Source organism: Calidris pugnax, unplaced genomic scaffold (assembly GCF_001431845.1).
Source record: "Calidris pugnax isolate Ruff unplaced genomic scaffold, ASM143184v1 scaffold24, whole genome shotgun sequence".
Classification (NCBI taxonomy): Eukaryota; Metazoa; Chordata; class Aves; order Charadriiformes; family Scolopacidae; genus Calidris; species Calidris pugnax.
Window position 1 is genome coordinate 37,649,258 of NW_015090922.1, and position 14,063 is coordinate 37,663,320.

Sequence of the window (14,063 nt, forward strand, 5' to 3'; positions counted from 1 at the left end):
CCCCGCGCCCGCGCCTCCAGCAGGCGGCGTAAGGAAGGGGCGGTGAACAGCTCGTCGAAGCCCGGGCGGGAGCTCAACTCGCGGCGCGGCTGCGTCGTCGCCGCCGCTGCCGCGCTGCCCCCGCTTAGCACTGCGCGGGGGCTCCGCGGCGGGGGCAGCGCGGCCGCCCGGCAGCCTTGCGCCGCGCGAAGAGCTCGCGAAAGCAGCCGCATGCCCAGCTGGGGCGCCCGTCCTCCGCCAGGCCCTGCCCGCGCCGGAAACACCCGAGTGCCCTCGGCAGCCTCCCTTCCGGGTTTCCGAAGAGACTCGGGAGCGGCCGGAAATTTTTCGGGGCTCGGCCGGCGGAAAGAGACGAAGGCGTTCGGCTCCCTTCAGCTGGTGGGGCGGTGCCTTGAGGCGGGCGCGGGGTGATTGGCCAGAGGTGTCAGGGCGGGACATGGGGGCGTGGCTCGGGCCCGCGCAGGGGCCTCCAGGCCGCAGCTGGTGTGGAAGGCTGGGTGTGTTTTTATTCATTCTGACCGGGAAATAAAAAAAAATAAACCCCCCCCAAACCTCGGCAAATCCTCCATGGTACAAGTTTAAAGCAGAGCTCCCGGGGTGAGGGCCCGCGGGCGCGGTGTTGTGTCCTCCTACCCCGCAGCCAACCACCCGGGCCCAGTGGTGGGGATGGGGCGGCGGGGGGGGTTTCAGTCAGGGGGCTGGATATCCAGGTTACTCTCCTTGTATTGTTTTCCTCTCGCCCCAGAAAAATTTTCCGAATTAAGATACCCTGAGGAGCAGGAAAGTGCAAGTACCTGTGGAAGGATACCTCCACAGTGAAAGCAGGCGCAAAATTAAGCTTTTAGAGAAAAGAAAAAGAATAAAGAGCGATTGAAAGAGCCTTCACGTGAGGGATAAGTGGTGAGGCTGAAAGAGTACCCCTTTACAAAGTGCAAATCTGAGTACAGTGTCTCAAATAAAGATTTTTCAGCTGGAACGTAGTGAAGATGCAGTCATTAAGTAAACGTTCTGCGATGGGTGCTGCGGGATGACCCTGGCAAATCCCCTCTGGTATGCAGACAGGGTGGCATAGTAACCTTGTTTTATGTAACATCATTAATGAGATTCTTGGCTAAACTCCAAACTGTTTGAAGAATATCCTTTATTATAAAAATGTGCAACTATCCATAAAACTTTATTAGGCAGTATTTTATATTACAATCATTGGAGGAGTCACAGTCGGGTCTTTGCTGTTCTTCTGTCCTCATTCAAGTCTAAACAGAACTAGGAAAGCATACTTTACAACTAAATTACACTAGTGGAGTAACAGCAACTTCCATATGATACATTAGTAAATTTTTATTTTCATGAATGTAATATCAAAAGCAAGAGTAAGGCTTGAACACCTAAGTAGTTTTGGTAGTCAGCAATGAAAACTTGAAAGTTTTGTTCCATTGTGGAAATCCAAAGGCAATACGGTCAACATGAGGATTTGTTATTTGGAATGTTAAACATTAAAATGAATGGTTGGGTGAAAACATTTTCCTGTGGTTGTAGATGCACCGCTTTGAATAAGGTTTATTGGCAAAATACACTGTAGCAATAATTTATAAGTCAAATCACACTCAAATAGCTTTGTGGAGAATGTACAGTCTTTGTGGCTAGTCTGACACTGATAAACAGCCCAGGCCATTGCTTATGAAATCTCACCCACCAAAATCTTCCCTTGCTGCTTGCCCATGAAGCTCCCTGAAGCCCTCTGCAGGAAAAATGATCACATTTATGCATTTAATAGACCAAACATTTTGCTGTTTTCTAACAATGAAAGAAATTATGAGAGTGTTAACGCCTGTGTGAATCCTGCTTGTAAAAGGAGCGTGCAGAACTCCGCAGATTTAGAGTAAGGGGTGATTACATGTGTAAGGTAAAGCTTTTGAGAAGAAAAAAAAATAGTGTGAGTCAATGACTGCTGGTCAGCCTTTGAATCACCTGAATTGTATCCCTGTTTAAACTGGAAGGATGAGTTTATGGATAAAGGAAGGGACAAAATCTGGCTTTTTGGTATAACATTAAAGTAATATGCAGACTGTGTTTATGTCAGGGTTTTTTTCAGCTGATTTTGGCGCCATTGCTTTGTTCGTGCGTCCTACAAATGTCACTTCTACTGCTGGCAGAAGTATTCGGGACCTATGTGACTTGGGCTGATGTTTTGTCACTGCAAATATAACTCGGGCTATGGGTGAACAGGACTGGACTTTGTCACTGCAACCACGTCCCAGGATGTGCTACAGTGCTACTCTTGGGTCTCTGCAAAAATAACAGCATTATGGGCTGTGAAAAACACTGTTTGGAGTTGGTAGTTAGACAGGGTTCAAATCAACTTGGAGCAGACATTGCAGTTGTCTGTTTATGTGCAACTTTGATTTTTTATTTTATTGCATTTGATAAGGACTCGGGCTGTTGTTGGGTGGATGGGTTAACACTGTCCGGAGCAGGCTCACAGACATCCTAGAGGTGTGAGCTTTATTGTCCTGGTGTAGAGAGTCACTGAAGCTAAAGAGGCTTTCTTATAGCAGCTTTGATTGCTTTTGAACTGGCGGTGTGGAATACTTATGCTAAATGGCTTTCAAAAGCACCTACTGCATTCAGAAGCTGCGGGCTCCTGAGCGGGCTGATGGCCTGGTCAGTCAAGCAAGCTCATTTCACAGAAACAGCCCCCCGCCTTTTTTGGATACTGGTTCCACAGGCACACAGGTGCTCCTTATGATGGAATTTGCTGCCCAAGGGAGCAAGTCTGGCATCAGGTGACAGTTTAAAACCTGGCTGTTTAAGGTAGAATGTAGGTCTCCTCTATTTTCTTGGTTTAGACCCGAGCTATCACTACCTTAGGTCTGTTTTGTGTCCACTGTCTGTTGTTCTGCAAATGGATTATGTGGACTCCACAGGTGCTCAAGGAAGTTGTGGACAAGCTGTGGACCTGGAAGTGCTATGGCCAGATTTCCATGGTACCTGGCCTCAGCTGGTTAACAGGCAGCCCAGGCACCTGTGTCATTAACCTGCCTTTTCTCCATCATACCTTTTGTCTCCTTCATACCATATGTGCCTTCAGTCTAATTTAAATACTCTTGATACTGTCTGCAGGTTTTGTTTTATCCTAGGATCCCAAACTACTTTCATCTCAGTTACGTGAAAGTTGGCTGTAAACAGCTAAGTTGAACACATGCAAAATACAATAAATATTCAGTTTCTTCGAAACCTAAAGGTCAGAAGTGTACACAAGTGCTCTGCGTATTTGTGGCTATTTGGCATCAGGCTCTATATAACATAAAAGATTAAACACTGGGCAGAAGTGACAAAAACATAACTCACTTCTCGTAGTGCACTTGCTATATACATTCTCATGAAAAACTGAAATACAAGTTAAATACATACTTATTTTATTCCAGGCTATAGAATAAGTGTATTTAGGCAGTTTTTCAAAGTGTATTGTACACTGCATGCACAATAAATCAGTTTAATAGCTTGACTGGTTTACAATTTGAGTTCAAAGAACTGTATGATAGGCAATGAGATCATGTTATGGCATGACATGTTGACAACTGGAACATATCCATTTTTTCATAAAAAATTTTTGGAAACCCAAACTGATAAATGAAATGTATATTAAACATTTTAATATGAGCATTTGCTCCAAGAAAGAAACTTCACATTATGTTCAATTTTTAAATTCCTCCAAATAGAGGATGTAAGACAAGAAATTTTGAACGTGATTTCATTGCAGTATTACACTGAAGATTGGTGTAATATTTTTCAAAATGATGTAACAGTTTCCAAATACAGATTTTGGAATCTTACACTAGAAATCAAGGTAATACTTTAGGGCCCGCACATTGAACTTTAAAACTGTCCTGGAAAGGATGACTTGTCTGTGCTGACAAGAACTTTTACCTGTGTGAAATATCTTATAAAGATAGCTTATGACTAGCAGGTCACCATCAAATAGTAACATTAAGAATATTTAAGTCTACATTTGTAAAGACTTATGCATGCAGTTTTGTCTCTTACACATTGTTTAGATGTGTGGACTAAATGTATTGTGCCTCAAACACCAACAAACTTGAAATTACACTATGTAAATATATACATATATGATGCTGTATATGTTTAGTACCACGGTAAATATAACTGTAATCAAATGATACTAGACATATGTAGGACCATAGTTTAATTCCAATTAAGAAAAAAAGTCAGAAAAATTGATTTTTTTCTAACAGCATTTCACAGTAGGAGGAGGCAGTCCTTTTTCACTGAATTTTCCCCCCTCAGGATTTGTAAACATCATAGCTATTATTCTATCGGTATAATAATTGAATATTTTATTCATAATGGTAAGTAGCTAACCAACATGAATAAAGTTGTCATAACACGATAACACTTTCAGACAAAACAGGTATTTATTAAAAGAAACATTTATAAATATTTTGTCTTGCATTTTAAACTACATTTTCATAAATAACAATATTTAAAAGTGCTGAATATGGTAGGATAGTCAGCAACGCCACTGTAAACAGATTTGTTTCCCACTTTGCAGATTTTTTTTTTAGATCCCATTTTGTCAAACACTACAACAGTTAAAATATTTGCATAGGGAATAGAGAATAGCCCTTTTAATCATCTCCTGAATTCTATATAAATTACAAAACCAAATGAGTTTAAGAAACAGTTCGTTAAGTTGTTTGTATATATATATCCAAAAAAAGCACACAGGTTTCAAGTAAAAAGAATGATTAAAAAAATTCCCCAAGACTTGCTATTTGAAGCACGTTCAATAAATTAAAAAAAAATGAGAGGTAGTAAAACCAAGGAGGAAAAAAAAAAAATAAAAATAATAAGCCCCAGAAAATAATAAGCCCCAGAAAATAAACTAAGACCTGCATCCCCCCGGTTACTGTACAGCACGGAGTAACTGGGTGGTTGGAGCCACGTGTGTCGGGGCAAGATTCTGCTCAAGGACACAACTGCCAGACCTTCCCGTCCCAGCGAAAGCAACAGGCTGGTGCCCGTGTTTAGTCCCGTGGAGGTGAGAAGGACCTTGCCTCTTAAGTCTTAGTATAAGACCAGAGTTGTCAGTATTAAATATATATATATACGCACATACATATATATATATTTAACGAGTATTCAAAGCCATTTCTTGGTATATCTTTAGCGGTTTGTGAGGGATGCTAATGCTCGTCTTGCTTGTATATGGTAGGTATGAAGATGGGGTTTTTTTAACTTCCGAGTCACTGTCTCTTTAAACGTCAAAATGCATCCTAAAATTGGACATTTTTTGATCAAAAGGCCAAGCAAACACCTATTAAAAACACCACGGCAGGCAAGTGATGGGAGTACCAGGCTGCCTTAGCTCTGGTTGAGGGCTCAGTACAGGATTCTTTACCCAGGAAAGACACCCGTTGTGTTTCCGTAGGCATTTTGCTTGGGTAAGGACTGTAGGTTTAGGAGCCCTTGAAGTTTGGTTTAATATTACTCTCCAAACCCCTTGTTTTCAAGGAGTTACTCGAAATCAATGAGGCTAGAAGCTAAGATAATACTTCCTTAACCTGCCACCTCGTAAAACATTACTTTGTTTAAAAACATTTTTTTTACTGGATTTAGCTTTCCAAAAAAAAAAAAAAAATCTTACAGGACAGATGCAATTCATCAAAATGTTCTAAAATGCTCTAAAATGCTACATGTAGGCAATCTTTTATTAAATTTCTTTATTAAAAAAACTAAATTATCAAGCTTTTTGTTTTTTTGTTTTTGTTTTTCTTTTTTTTGCTGAAGTACATAACATTATACAACAGTGTTAGAACTGGATAGCCAGTCTTTAATAAATCAATTACAGTATCTGACATCTGAAATGTACATTGAAAATCTTTGTTCTTTTAACAATTAAACAATATCAGCGCATAGATTGTGTCACCCAGATACGGATCCCTTTAAGTGGTTTGTGCTTTTTTTTTTTTCTTCTTTTTTTTTTTTTTTTTTTTTTTTTGACATTGCAAACTCTGTAATGAAAATGCCACAGTTTTGGCAGTGAACAACCAGAGGAATCCTCCGCTTGGTTTATTTTAAATAAACAGTGATAAATAGCTCTTTTTCTTTTTTTTTTTTCTGTACAGAAATATTGGCTTCAAAAAATCAGTGTATTGTACTCAGTAGAGCATGTTGAGTAATGCTACACCTTAAAAATTGGCTTTTTTCAGTTAGTGATGTTAAAAAATGCAAGCCTCTTTCTGGTTTGCTGCAATTGTTTCTATGTACCATAAGACTGTATTGCACAAAAAAAGTTCTTAAATACAGATATAATTTATGTTATTGGATTAAATATTGCAACAACTAAGTGGTAAGTGAAGCAGTTTTACCTTGCACATGCAGTGTGAGGATACACAAGGAGACTGTTCATAAAACTACAAATACATCATTGCAATCTTGACTGCAGGAGGGTGAAAGGAGTGTGAAACAAATGTATTTTGGCAAATCCATTGTTCCCCTCCCGTGCCATCTCGAGCAAGGAGGACCTTGGTAAAAATGTAGACAGAGACCATAGTATGTATTTGTTTTCTTCACAGTAGCCTGAGTAGTGCTAAACTGTAGTTCTCCAGGAACCCAGCTCCAGATGTTATTAAACTACTTTTCTTCCAGCCCACCCACCCCCAAAAAATCAAGTTATTTTGTTTGAAAGTTAAAACTAAGTTTCAGAAGTAGAGCCTGTAATACTTTCAACGAGAGACTTATAAATCTGAGAGTTCAAAAACCTTGGAAAAGAGTCTCTGTGCATTAGGGTGTATATCTGGAGTTGGGCATCTTCATACATGTGAGGGCTGGGGTCCAACAAGTTTCTGTTGATCACTTCTCTCACCCGGGAATCAAGACTAACCTGAAGAAGATCAGAACAGACTAATATTAAACAGTGACATTGGAAAGGCTGTTACGTGTAACTCGATTTCACAGGGCTCCACAGAACACGCTGAGTTTCTCAGTTTATTCAAGTACGACTCACTGCTACTTCCTGAGCTACTGCACAATTACAGACTGAGAGCATCGATTCTATTTCAGTTTTCATGTGGTCTTTGCATCCATCCTAAGATCTGTAAGATGAAGTGCAACTGTATAACAGAATAAACACAATGCAACTAAAAACTCTGCAGTAACCTGGGTTTTCCAAAATGTGTTATTTTACCTAAGGGTGTTTTTTTTTTGCTTATTTAAAATTATTTTATCTCAAATTAATGTTGAATTACTCCAATTCAGAGAGCTGAAATGGTTGTTTTCTGACTATTTGTGATTAAATCTTTAGAAGCTTTCTGTTCTGCATTCTCATCTGGCTGCCCTACAAGTTTTTTTCCCAATTTTTTTCGGACACTCCACTTGTCACTCACAAATGACCTAGAGTTTTTTGTCATTTTTATTGTGTTAATCTCCCTGTTAATATTAACTATTTCAGATTTGTTCTTCTTTTTTTCAAGACCCTGTAACAGCTGGTGACTTTCAGGATAACATTGTCCATATTGAAGTTGTTAGCAAGTTTCAATTTTAGCTTCTCCTTTCCTTTCTGTCCCTAGGCAGAAAAGGGCATGTTATGCTTGGCGTGAAAGCACCAATGATTTTAGAATATTATTTAGAAGTTTGAGTGAATGTACAGCTTATCCATAAAATACTCTAAAAACAGTAAAATTAATGCCTTCTGGATTAAATGAAATGGCAGAAGCAGGGAAAGCCACTGGGGCCAGCAAGGGTTTAGTCAGCTAAGAAAAATAAAGCTAAAACACTGAATAGGGAAATACCAAGTACAGATCAGTTAAGCCGCTGTGATTTACACCAGGTTACAGCCTGAGCCCACAACTCTGCAACCATATAAATAGATACTTGTACTGTCTGAGGGATTGAGTTCAACCCTGGAAAGCTCCACGTAGTGAGATAGCTTGGTACATGGACGATGCTGACAGACATGAAAACTCAGAAGGTGTGCACGTGTGTGAGCTTGTGGCTTGGGTATTTGTGTGTGTGGTGAAACCAAAGTCTTTGAAACACGATGGGATGGGTGGGTTGGGAAGGGATGGGGTGGGATGGGATATGATGGGATGGGGTGAGATGGGGTGATAGTGAGGAGTAAATATCCCTTACGAAAGGGCAGGGGTGCTGCATCAGCTGCCATGAGCAGCCTCCCCCCTTTCCCATCCTGGTGCTTCCCCTCCTTCGCCTTGGCCAGGCTGTCTGGGCAGCCCCACAGCAAGCTGAGTTAAGGAATCAATCCATCTGAAAGCGGCTGTTTTTCAACCCAGGCATTTTTCTGATTGAATTCATTGTCTAATTAATGTATCTGTGCAAGCAGACCAGACTGCAGAGCAGGAGTGAACAGACTGGTGGGGCTGCTCGACCAGTGACTACCTGCTTTTAGACACAACAACGTGCAGGGGGGTGTGTTATGGTAATTTTGAGAAGCAGTGTTGCAGCCCTGCATCTTTGGAATTTATTTGAATAGATTTCAATCCTGAGCGATTGCACTTCTGTAGCAGAGAAATGGCACACTAAGGTTTAAGCAATTCTCCCCCTGACACACATGCACGTATGTTAGGAAGAACAGTTTGTGCAGCTAGCTAATTGGTTCTTCATTATCAAATTATAATAGCTGGGATAAAAAGCACAAATTTGGCAGGATGGTGGGGTTTTGTGCCATTGAAAATAGCAAAAGTTAATTGCACTTATAGAATGAAAAAAATACGGAACTATTCATTTACATTGTAGTTTTTCAGTGACTCACTGAAGCCAGATGGCAAAACTAGTTGGAATATGCTGAAGGTATTTCCTTGCTGAACAGATGAATATAAGGTATCTTTTCAAAACACTAAGACCTTCTGCCTCAATAACTTTATCGCTGAACAAGTAGTGCTAAATATTTCGGCTCTTATGCCAAAAGATAACATCTGGAATGGGATGCCTGGATGAACAAGGACTTTTCAGCTTCCATGCTGATCTAAAGCATTGCAGACAGGTTTTTTTGCCTCATAAGATTTCCAGTAGGGACAGGAGCCACTGGATTGATGACCTCCACACATGTCCAATGTATCAAGTTTCTGAGTAGGTTTGTTAAACCCTAAGTCAAACAACACTTAGTTAGTATTTTAACTGCTGGTTGATCTTAGCTTAAGAAGACAAAAGAGCGCTTAGTTAGTATTTTAATTTTAACTGCTGGTTGATCTTAGCTTAAGAAGACAAAAGAGCATCCAGCAAATATATATATACCAGAGATATTTTATTGTATTATAAGGAAAACTCATTATGAGCTTGTGGTTCTGGCGGTTATCTCACTCCAAACCAGAAGTATACACTATGGCACAAGAGAAGATAATGGAGCTATAAATTGCTGTTGGCTTCATTCATATGAATGAAGTTGCAAATTATTACTGAATGCGGTGCAGAAGTAAAATGTAGGAAGCAAGGTCCACAGTGAGCATAAATTAGCATAATACTATTGAGTAGAAAGTCAAATTCAATGCACAGAGACAAGGCAAAGGAGCTAAAGGTACATGACATGGCCTAAAAAAGCTTCTTCTATACTGCTTTTATAGATATATATCTTTATTGCAAAGCATGGTTTGTTAGGGAATGCTTTTTCTTTATTCCAGGTGAAGAACATTTCATAATTTGTCTATTTCAGTTTAAGGGTTGAAGAAAATCTTATATAATTTCCTAGATATCATCATACCTTTCATTAGAGAAAATATGTGGTCTCCATTCCTGGACTCTCACATAGGAATAACTGGTGCAAATTTGGATTTTCTCCCAGACAGCTGTTGCAGCTGATAAATCTATAATGATTCTGATTTAAATTCCCTAATTTTGGTGCCTTTTCTCCAGAAATCCATTACATTACTTACTTCCTCTCTCTGGCAGGAATGTAGCATTACCTGTTTCTCAGACTTCTCACTGGAGTTTCTTGACTCTTATAATGAGCTTTGAGGTGTTGTGGCCATTGATGCTAAATGGCCCTGTGTCTCTACTTTTGCATTTACATTACTTACTTCCTCCCTCTGACAGGCATGTAGCATTACCTATTTCTCAGACTTCTCTTACTGGAGTTCCTTGACTCTTATAATGACCTTTGAGGTGTTGTTGCCAGTGATGCTAAATGGCCCTGTGTCTCTACTTTTTATGTCCCTTCCTTTCCTGATTGAATGTCCAATCTAAGATTTTCATCTGACAGATCAGACAGACTTTCAGACCCCCGTCTGGCAATTCAGGGTATAACATTTCTGCTCTGGAATAACAGAAGATGCAAATGTAACATTTACAGCTTTACCTCTTTTGGTGATAGTATAGAAATGTAATCTTCATATATAAGTCTTGCTTTTTCTTCAATAACTTTCTTATTCTGTTCCTTCTTTAGATCTTCACATGCAAGCCAGAAAAGCAGGTTCTCCTCACTATACTCTGTTCGAAGAAACTCTCTGAAAAGGTTTCTCCCAGCTGGTGTTTTCATCATCTTGTCAAAATTCTGAGCCCAAGACAAAATTTCATCCGCAGTAGGGTTTTGGCTGCAAAAGCAAAGTATCATTACAAATATGCTTCTATTTTTGTAACACTGTTTTCATACATTTGTCCAAAAATTCTCCTTTCAACTGCACTTTAGCCCAGAGTGAAAACTGGAAGCAACAAGGCTTCAGCAGTGACAGGGGAATTTTGTTCACTCTTCAGTTGTGCATTCATTATCTGAATAGCCCACTAAACGTGTTTAATGTTATGAGACATGCACTTGGCTTCCTACAAGTTTCCTGCTAGTGTTGTTAGCCGTCAGACTCAAAGACAAAATCCCACAACAGCACTGAATTCCTGCCTCTGCAGTTAAAGGAGATGTGATTTCAGGAAGTTGGCCATAGACTCTCTTTCACGAGGGGTTTAGATGACACCTGATGTCCCTGCCTGCTTCTGATGCCGTTTGGCCAATCACTGGCTGCCACACGATTTGGTTCAGGAAGGACAAGAAAAACAAAAGGCTCTTGGCAGCCAAGAGCATACTAATGAGGCCCAACAAAATAGTGATTCAGAGAGCTTTTAAATTAGCATATTTCTCTGTGCTTGTACCTAAGGGTTGCTAAGCTTCCCTCTGTTTGGTGCTATTGACCTGAATGATGATCTATTGGCACAAGATGTGATGGATGTTGCTGGCAAAACTGGAGAGAGAAGAAATGGGAAAAGTCCTTATTCCCATTTTCTGAAGGAAACTATTTATGACTTGTAACACTGGACGCACTGGATAAGTGATCAGAAGACTAACTTGTGTCACTAATCCATTAATGTACCAATGAATTGCTTGAGAAGGTAATACTCCGAGTTATTTAACAACAAATAAATATGGTTTCAAACTTGATTCTGAGAGCTCACCCTCCCCTTACTGATAGGATCCAACACAAGCTTCTGTGTAATCATGTTGCACAATAAGTGACATGTATCTATATGATTTCTCTTAAAGTCCATTTATCAACTCCTACTCTGCATGCAAGGCAGACTGGATGATGGGAAGCTATTTGTGATAGCTTTTCAGCAGTCCAAAAGATGTAATAAATGAGAAAGTGTTTAACATTTAAACTATCCAGCAAAATAATTGTAATCTGAACCAAAAAGTATAAACATGCAGATTTGGAGGTGAAAACTCCTCTGTCTGAGGAGGGTGAAAAGAACCTGCTGAAGTGGATGGAGCTGACAAGCATCCTGTGCTCCCTCATTGTCTATTGGGAATAGGCAGAATTTTGTGGAAATTTCTGACATTGTCATCTCATAAATGACCATGAGTAGCAATGAAGACAATGAGTTGTTTGGGTTGCTTTTGCCATCAATCATATCCTCTAGAGTTAAGTTTTTATTTGCTTGTTATGGCATTAGTGAATTCAAGACCACTGATAGGTTAGCATTTTCCCCAACACAATAAACAAGCTTTAGATGGAAATAGAATCTCAGACTTTCAGTGTGCCCGTTTTTCAAGATATGTGTTTCCTTGGTTAATTCCAGTGAACCCATACTCCAAGCTGTTTTATGAAAGGTAGCTATGTTAAAAATGTGAAGTTGAAAATGTGAAAATTCTTCTTGTCTTGATAAAGAGAAGAAGGTGATCCTACAGGTAGCAGAGACCCACAGGTATATGCAACCAGCCATGCATCTCCCATTTCTCCCACAGTTCTTCCCCACAAATAAGAAGCTGGAAGTAAGCCTGACTTATGAATATCTCTGCTGGCAATTCATTGTCAGGAAAGATTTTGCTTCTTTTTGTATAGATTTTTTTGGAGGAAAAGTAATTAAAAGGACATTCCTGAAGCATCAAAACCAAGGCAATTCTTGATATTAGTTATAGGCAAATTAAAAACATTTGTTAGATAGCGGTTTGATCAACTTACCATTCTTCTATGACTTGGATACTCTCCATTTTGGTCGTGTGTGTTGGCCTTCCTGCATTGTCTCCTCTATCTTCATTCCTAACAGTGAGGCTGCAATGTAGTACAACACTTTATTTTGTCTAGAGAAAGTTAATTTAAAACAATGACTATAGTAATGCAAACTTTTAAAAGATACAAACCTATGTAAAGTGTCATTTTTCACTCTTGCCCCTAAAATTTACACCCACAGTTTGGAGAGAAATTTTTGATGATGACTTTTTCCCTTAATTCTGATGAATGTTAATTAACAGTTGCTATTAGCATGTGTAATTTTTTACAAACTCAAAGTTAATCCGCTAAAAGATGGACATAAACTTAGAGGTCAGATTTGGAGTGATTTCACTTGGTAAATTGAGAATATCGGTAACAATAATGATAGGAGGGATAAGAATATCTGAATTGGACATTGACGGGGCTTTGGTTGTGGATGGTTGTTCATTCTTTATGAATGTTCCCTTTTTTCTCTCCAGGACACAATGGTGGTAGATGGCTCGGGTACAGAATTTAGGTCGTGGCAGCTCCTTATAAGTTCCTTCTCTGACCCAAATTTGTTTTACAGTCCAAAAAGTAAAACTTACTGGCCTCTCAACAGAAAGCCATCAATTACCCTCACATTACCAGAAGCAAGGAAAAGAAAGACTTCCTTTAGGGAAGGGTGGTTTTAGTGTTTTGGGTTTTTTTCTTCTCTTTTGAGCTGGTAGCTAGCATCATGTATTTTTCTGTAAATATCTTTTTAATTTGATTTGCTTTAGTGGTAGCGACTTCCTCTGTGTGTGCTCTCTATGAATGTTCTGGAACATGATATTGCCACTGAAGACACAATTCCTGATAACTACTGAAATAAAGCACATTTTGAATGATGTAAGTATTCATATAGGAAACCTAGTTCCAATAATTAAGATTAAGAAGTGGAACGTAGTAAGGATGTGGAGATTTCCCCTCATCAGATGTTCCCTACGTGTCCAATTGAGAGAAAACAAGCAATGAAACAAAAAACAAACAAAAAAATTCCCCTCCCAATCCTAACAGAGCTCATATTTTGAATATTGGGAATTCACTGTATAACAATGCTCTCAGTCATCCTAAGTGGAGATATACAAAAATACGTTGGTAGCATAAAGCTTCTCCCTCCCCCAGTAATCTGAATAACTTCTGCTCAGCTCTAAGACGAAATCCTCGTTTTGAAACATTTTTAGCCCCTCTGCATTTATGAGTTTCATCAACACTTTTTCAAGCATTTGGCAAAGTTAATAGGTGGCCTCAAATACTCTTCTGAAAAGTGGAAGTTTCAGCTCCCAGGTAAAGCAGAGCACATATTAAGACTTAAACATTACAAAGACGTACACTTTCAAAAAAACAGCTGTTTGATACTGGTTGCTCCTTCACTTACCTGCCAAGACCTTAGTTCAGGCCCTTGGTCCTGCTTCCCCTGTTACAGCGTAGGAATGCAGCTCCAGTGCTGCTAAGGTGTTAGGCTGTCATCAACTGCTGCAGGAGAAACAACACATCCTGAACTCTGGGGTTGGCAGGTAAAAAGTTATTCCGTCTCCTCTGACCAGTTGCTCATCAGTCTATAGAGGGAGCACCCAGGAAAGCCAATGGGAGTTT

At 39.7% G+C, this 14,063-nt stretch overlaps 1 protein-coding gene across 2 annotated transcripts in view; it reads right to left on the reverse strand.

Moving 5' to 3' along the window:
- Nucleotides 1-3,393: 3,393 nt before the first annotated feature.
- The window catches only part of RGS17 (regulator of G-protein signaling 17), a 31,538-nt gene continuing 20,868 nt past the window's right edge, over nucleotides 3,394-14,063 (reverse strand). Inside the window, exons 2-4 of one of the 2 annotated variants that reach the window (XM_014951226.1) lie at nucleotides 12,417-12,506; nucleotides 10,328-10,562; nucleotides 3,394-6,904 (exon numbers count right to left, since the gene is read on the reverse strand). In XM_014951226.1, coding sequence (XP_014806712.1) covers nucleotides 6,716-6,904; nucleotides 10,328-10,562; nucleotides 12,417-12,506 — 514 coding nt within the window. In that variant the 3' untranslated portion in view covers nucleotides 3,394-6,715. The remainder of the gene's footprint in view (nucleotides 6,905-10,327; nucleotides 10,563-12,416; nucleotides 12,507-14,063) is intronic. The other variant, XM_014951227.1, reaches the window with a different exon arrangement.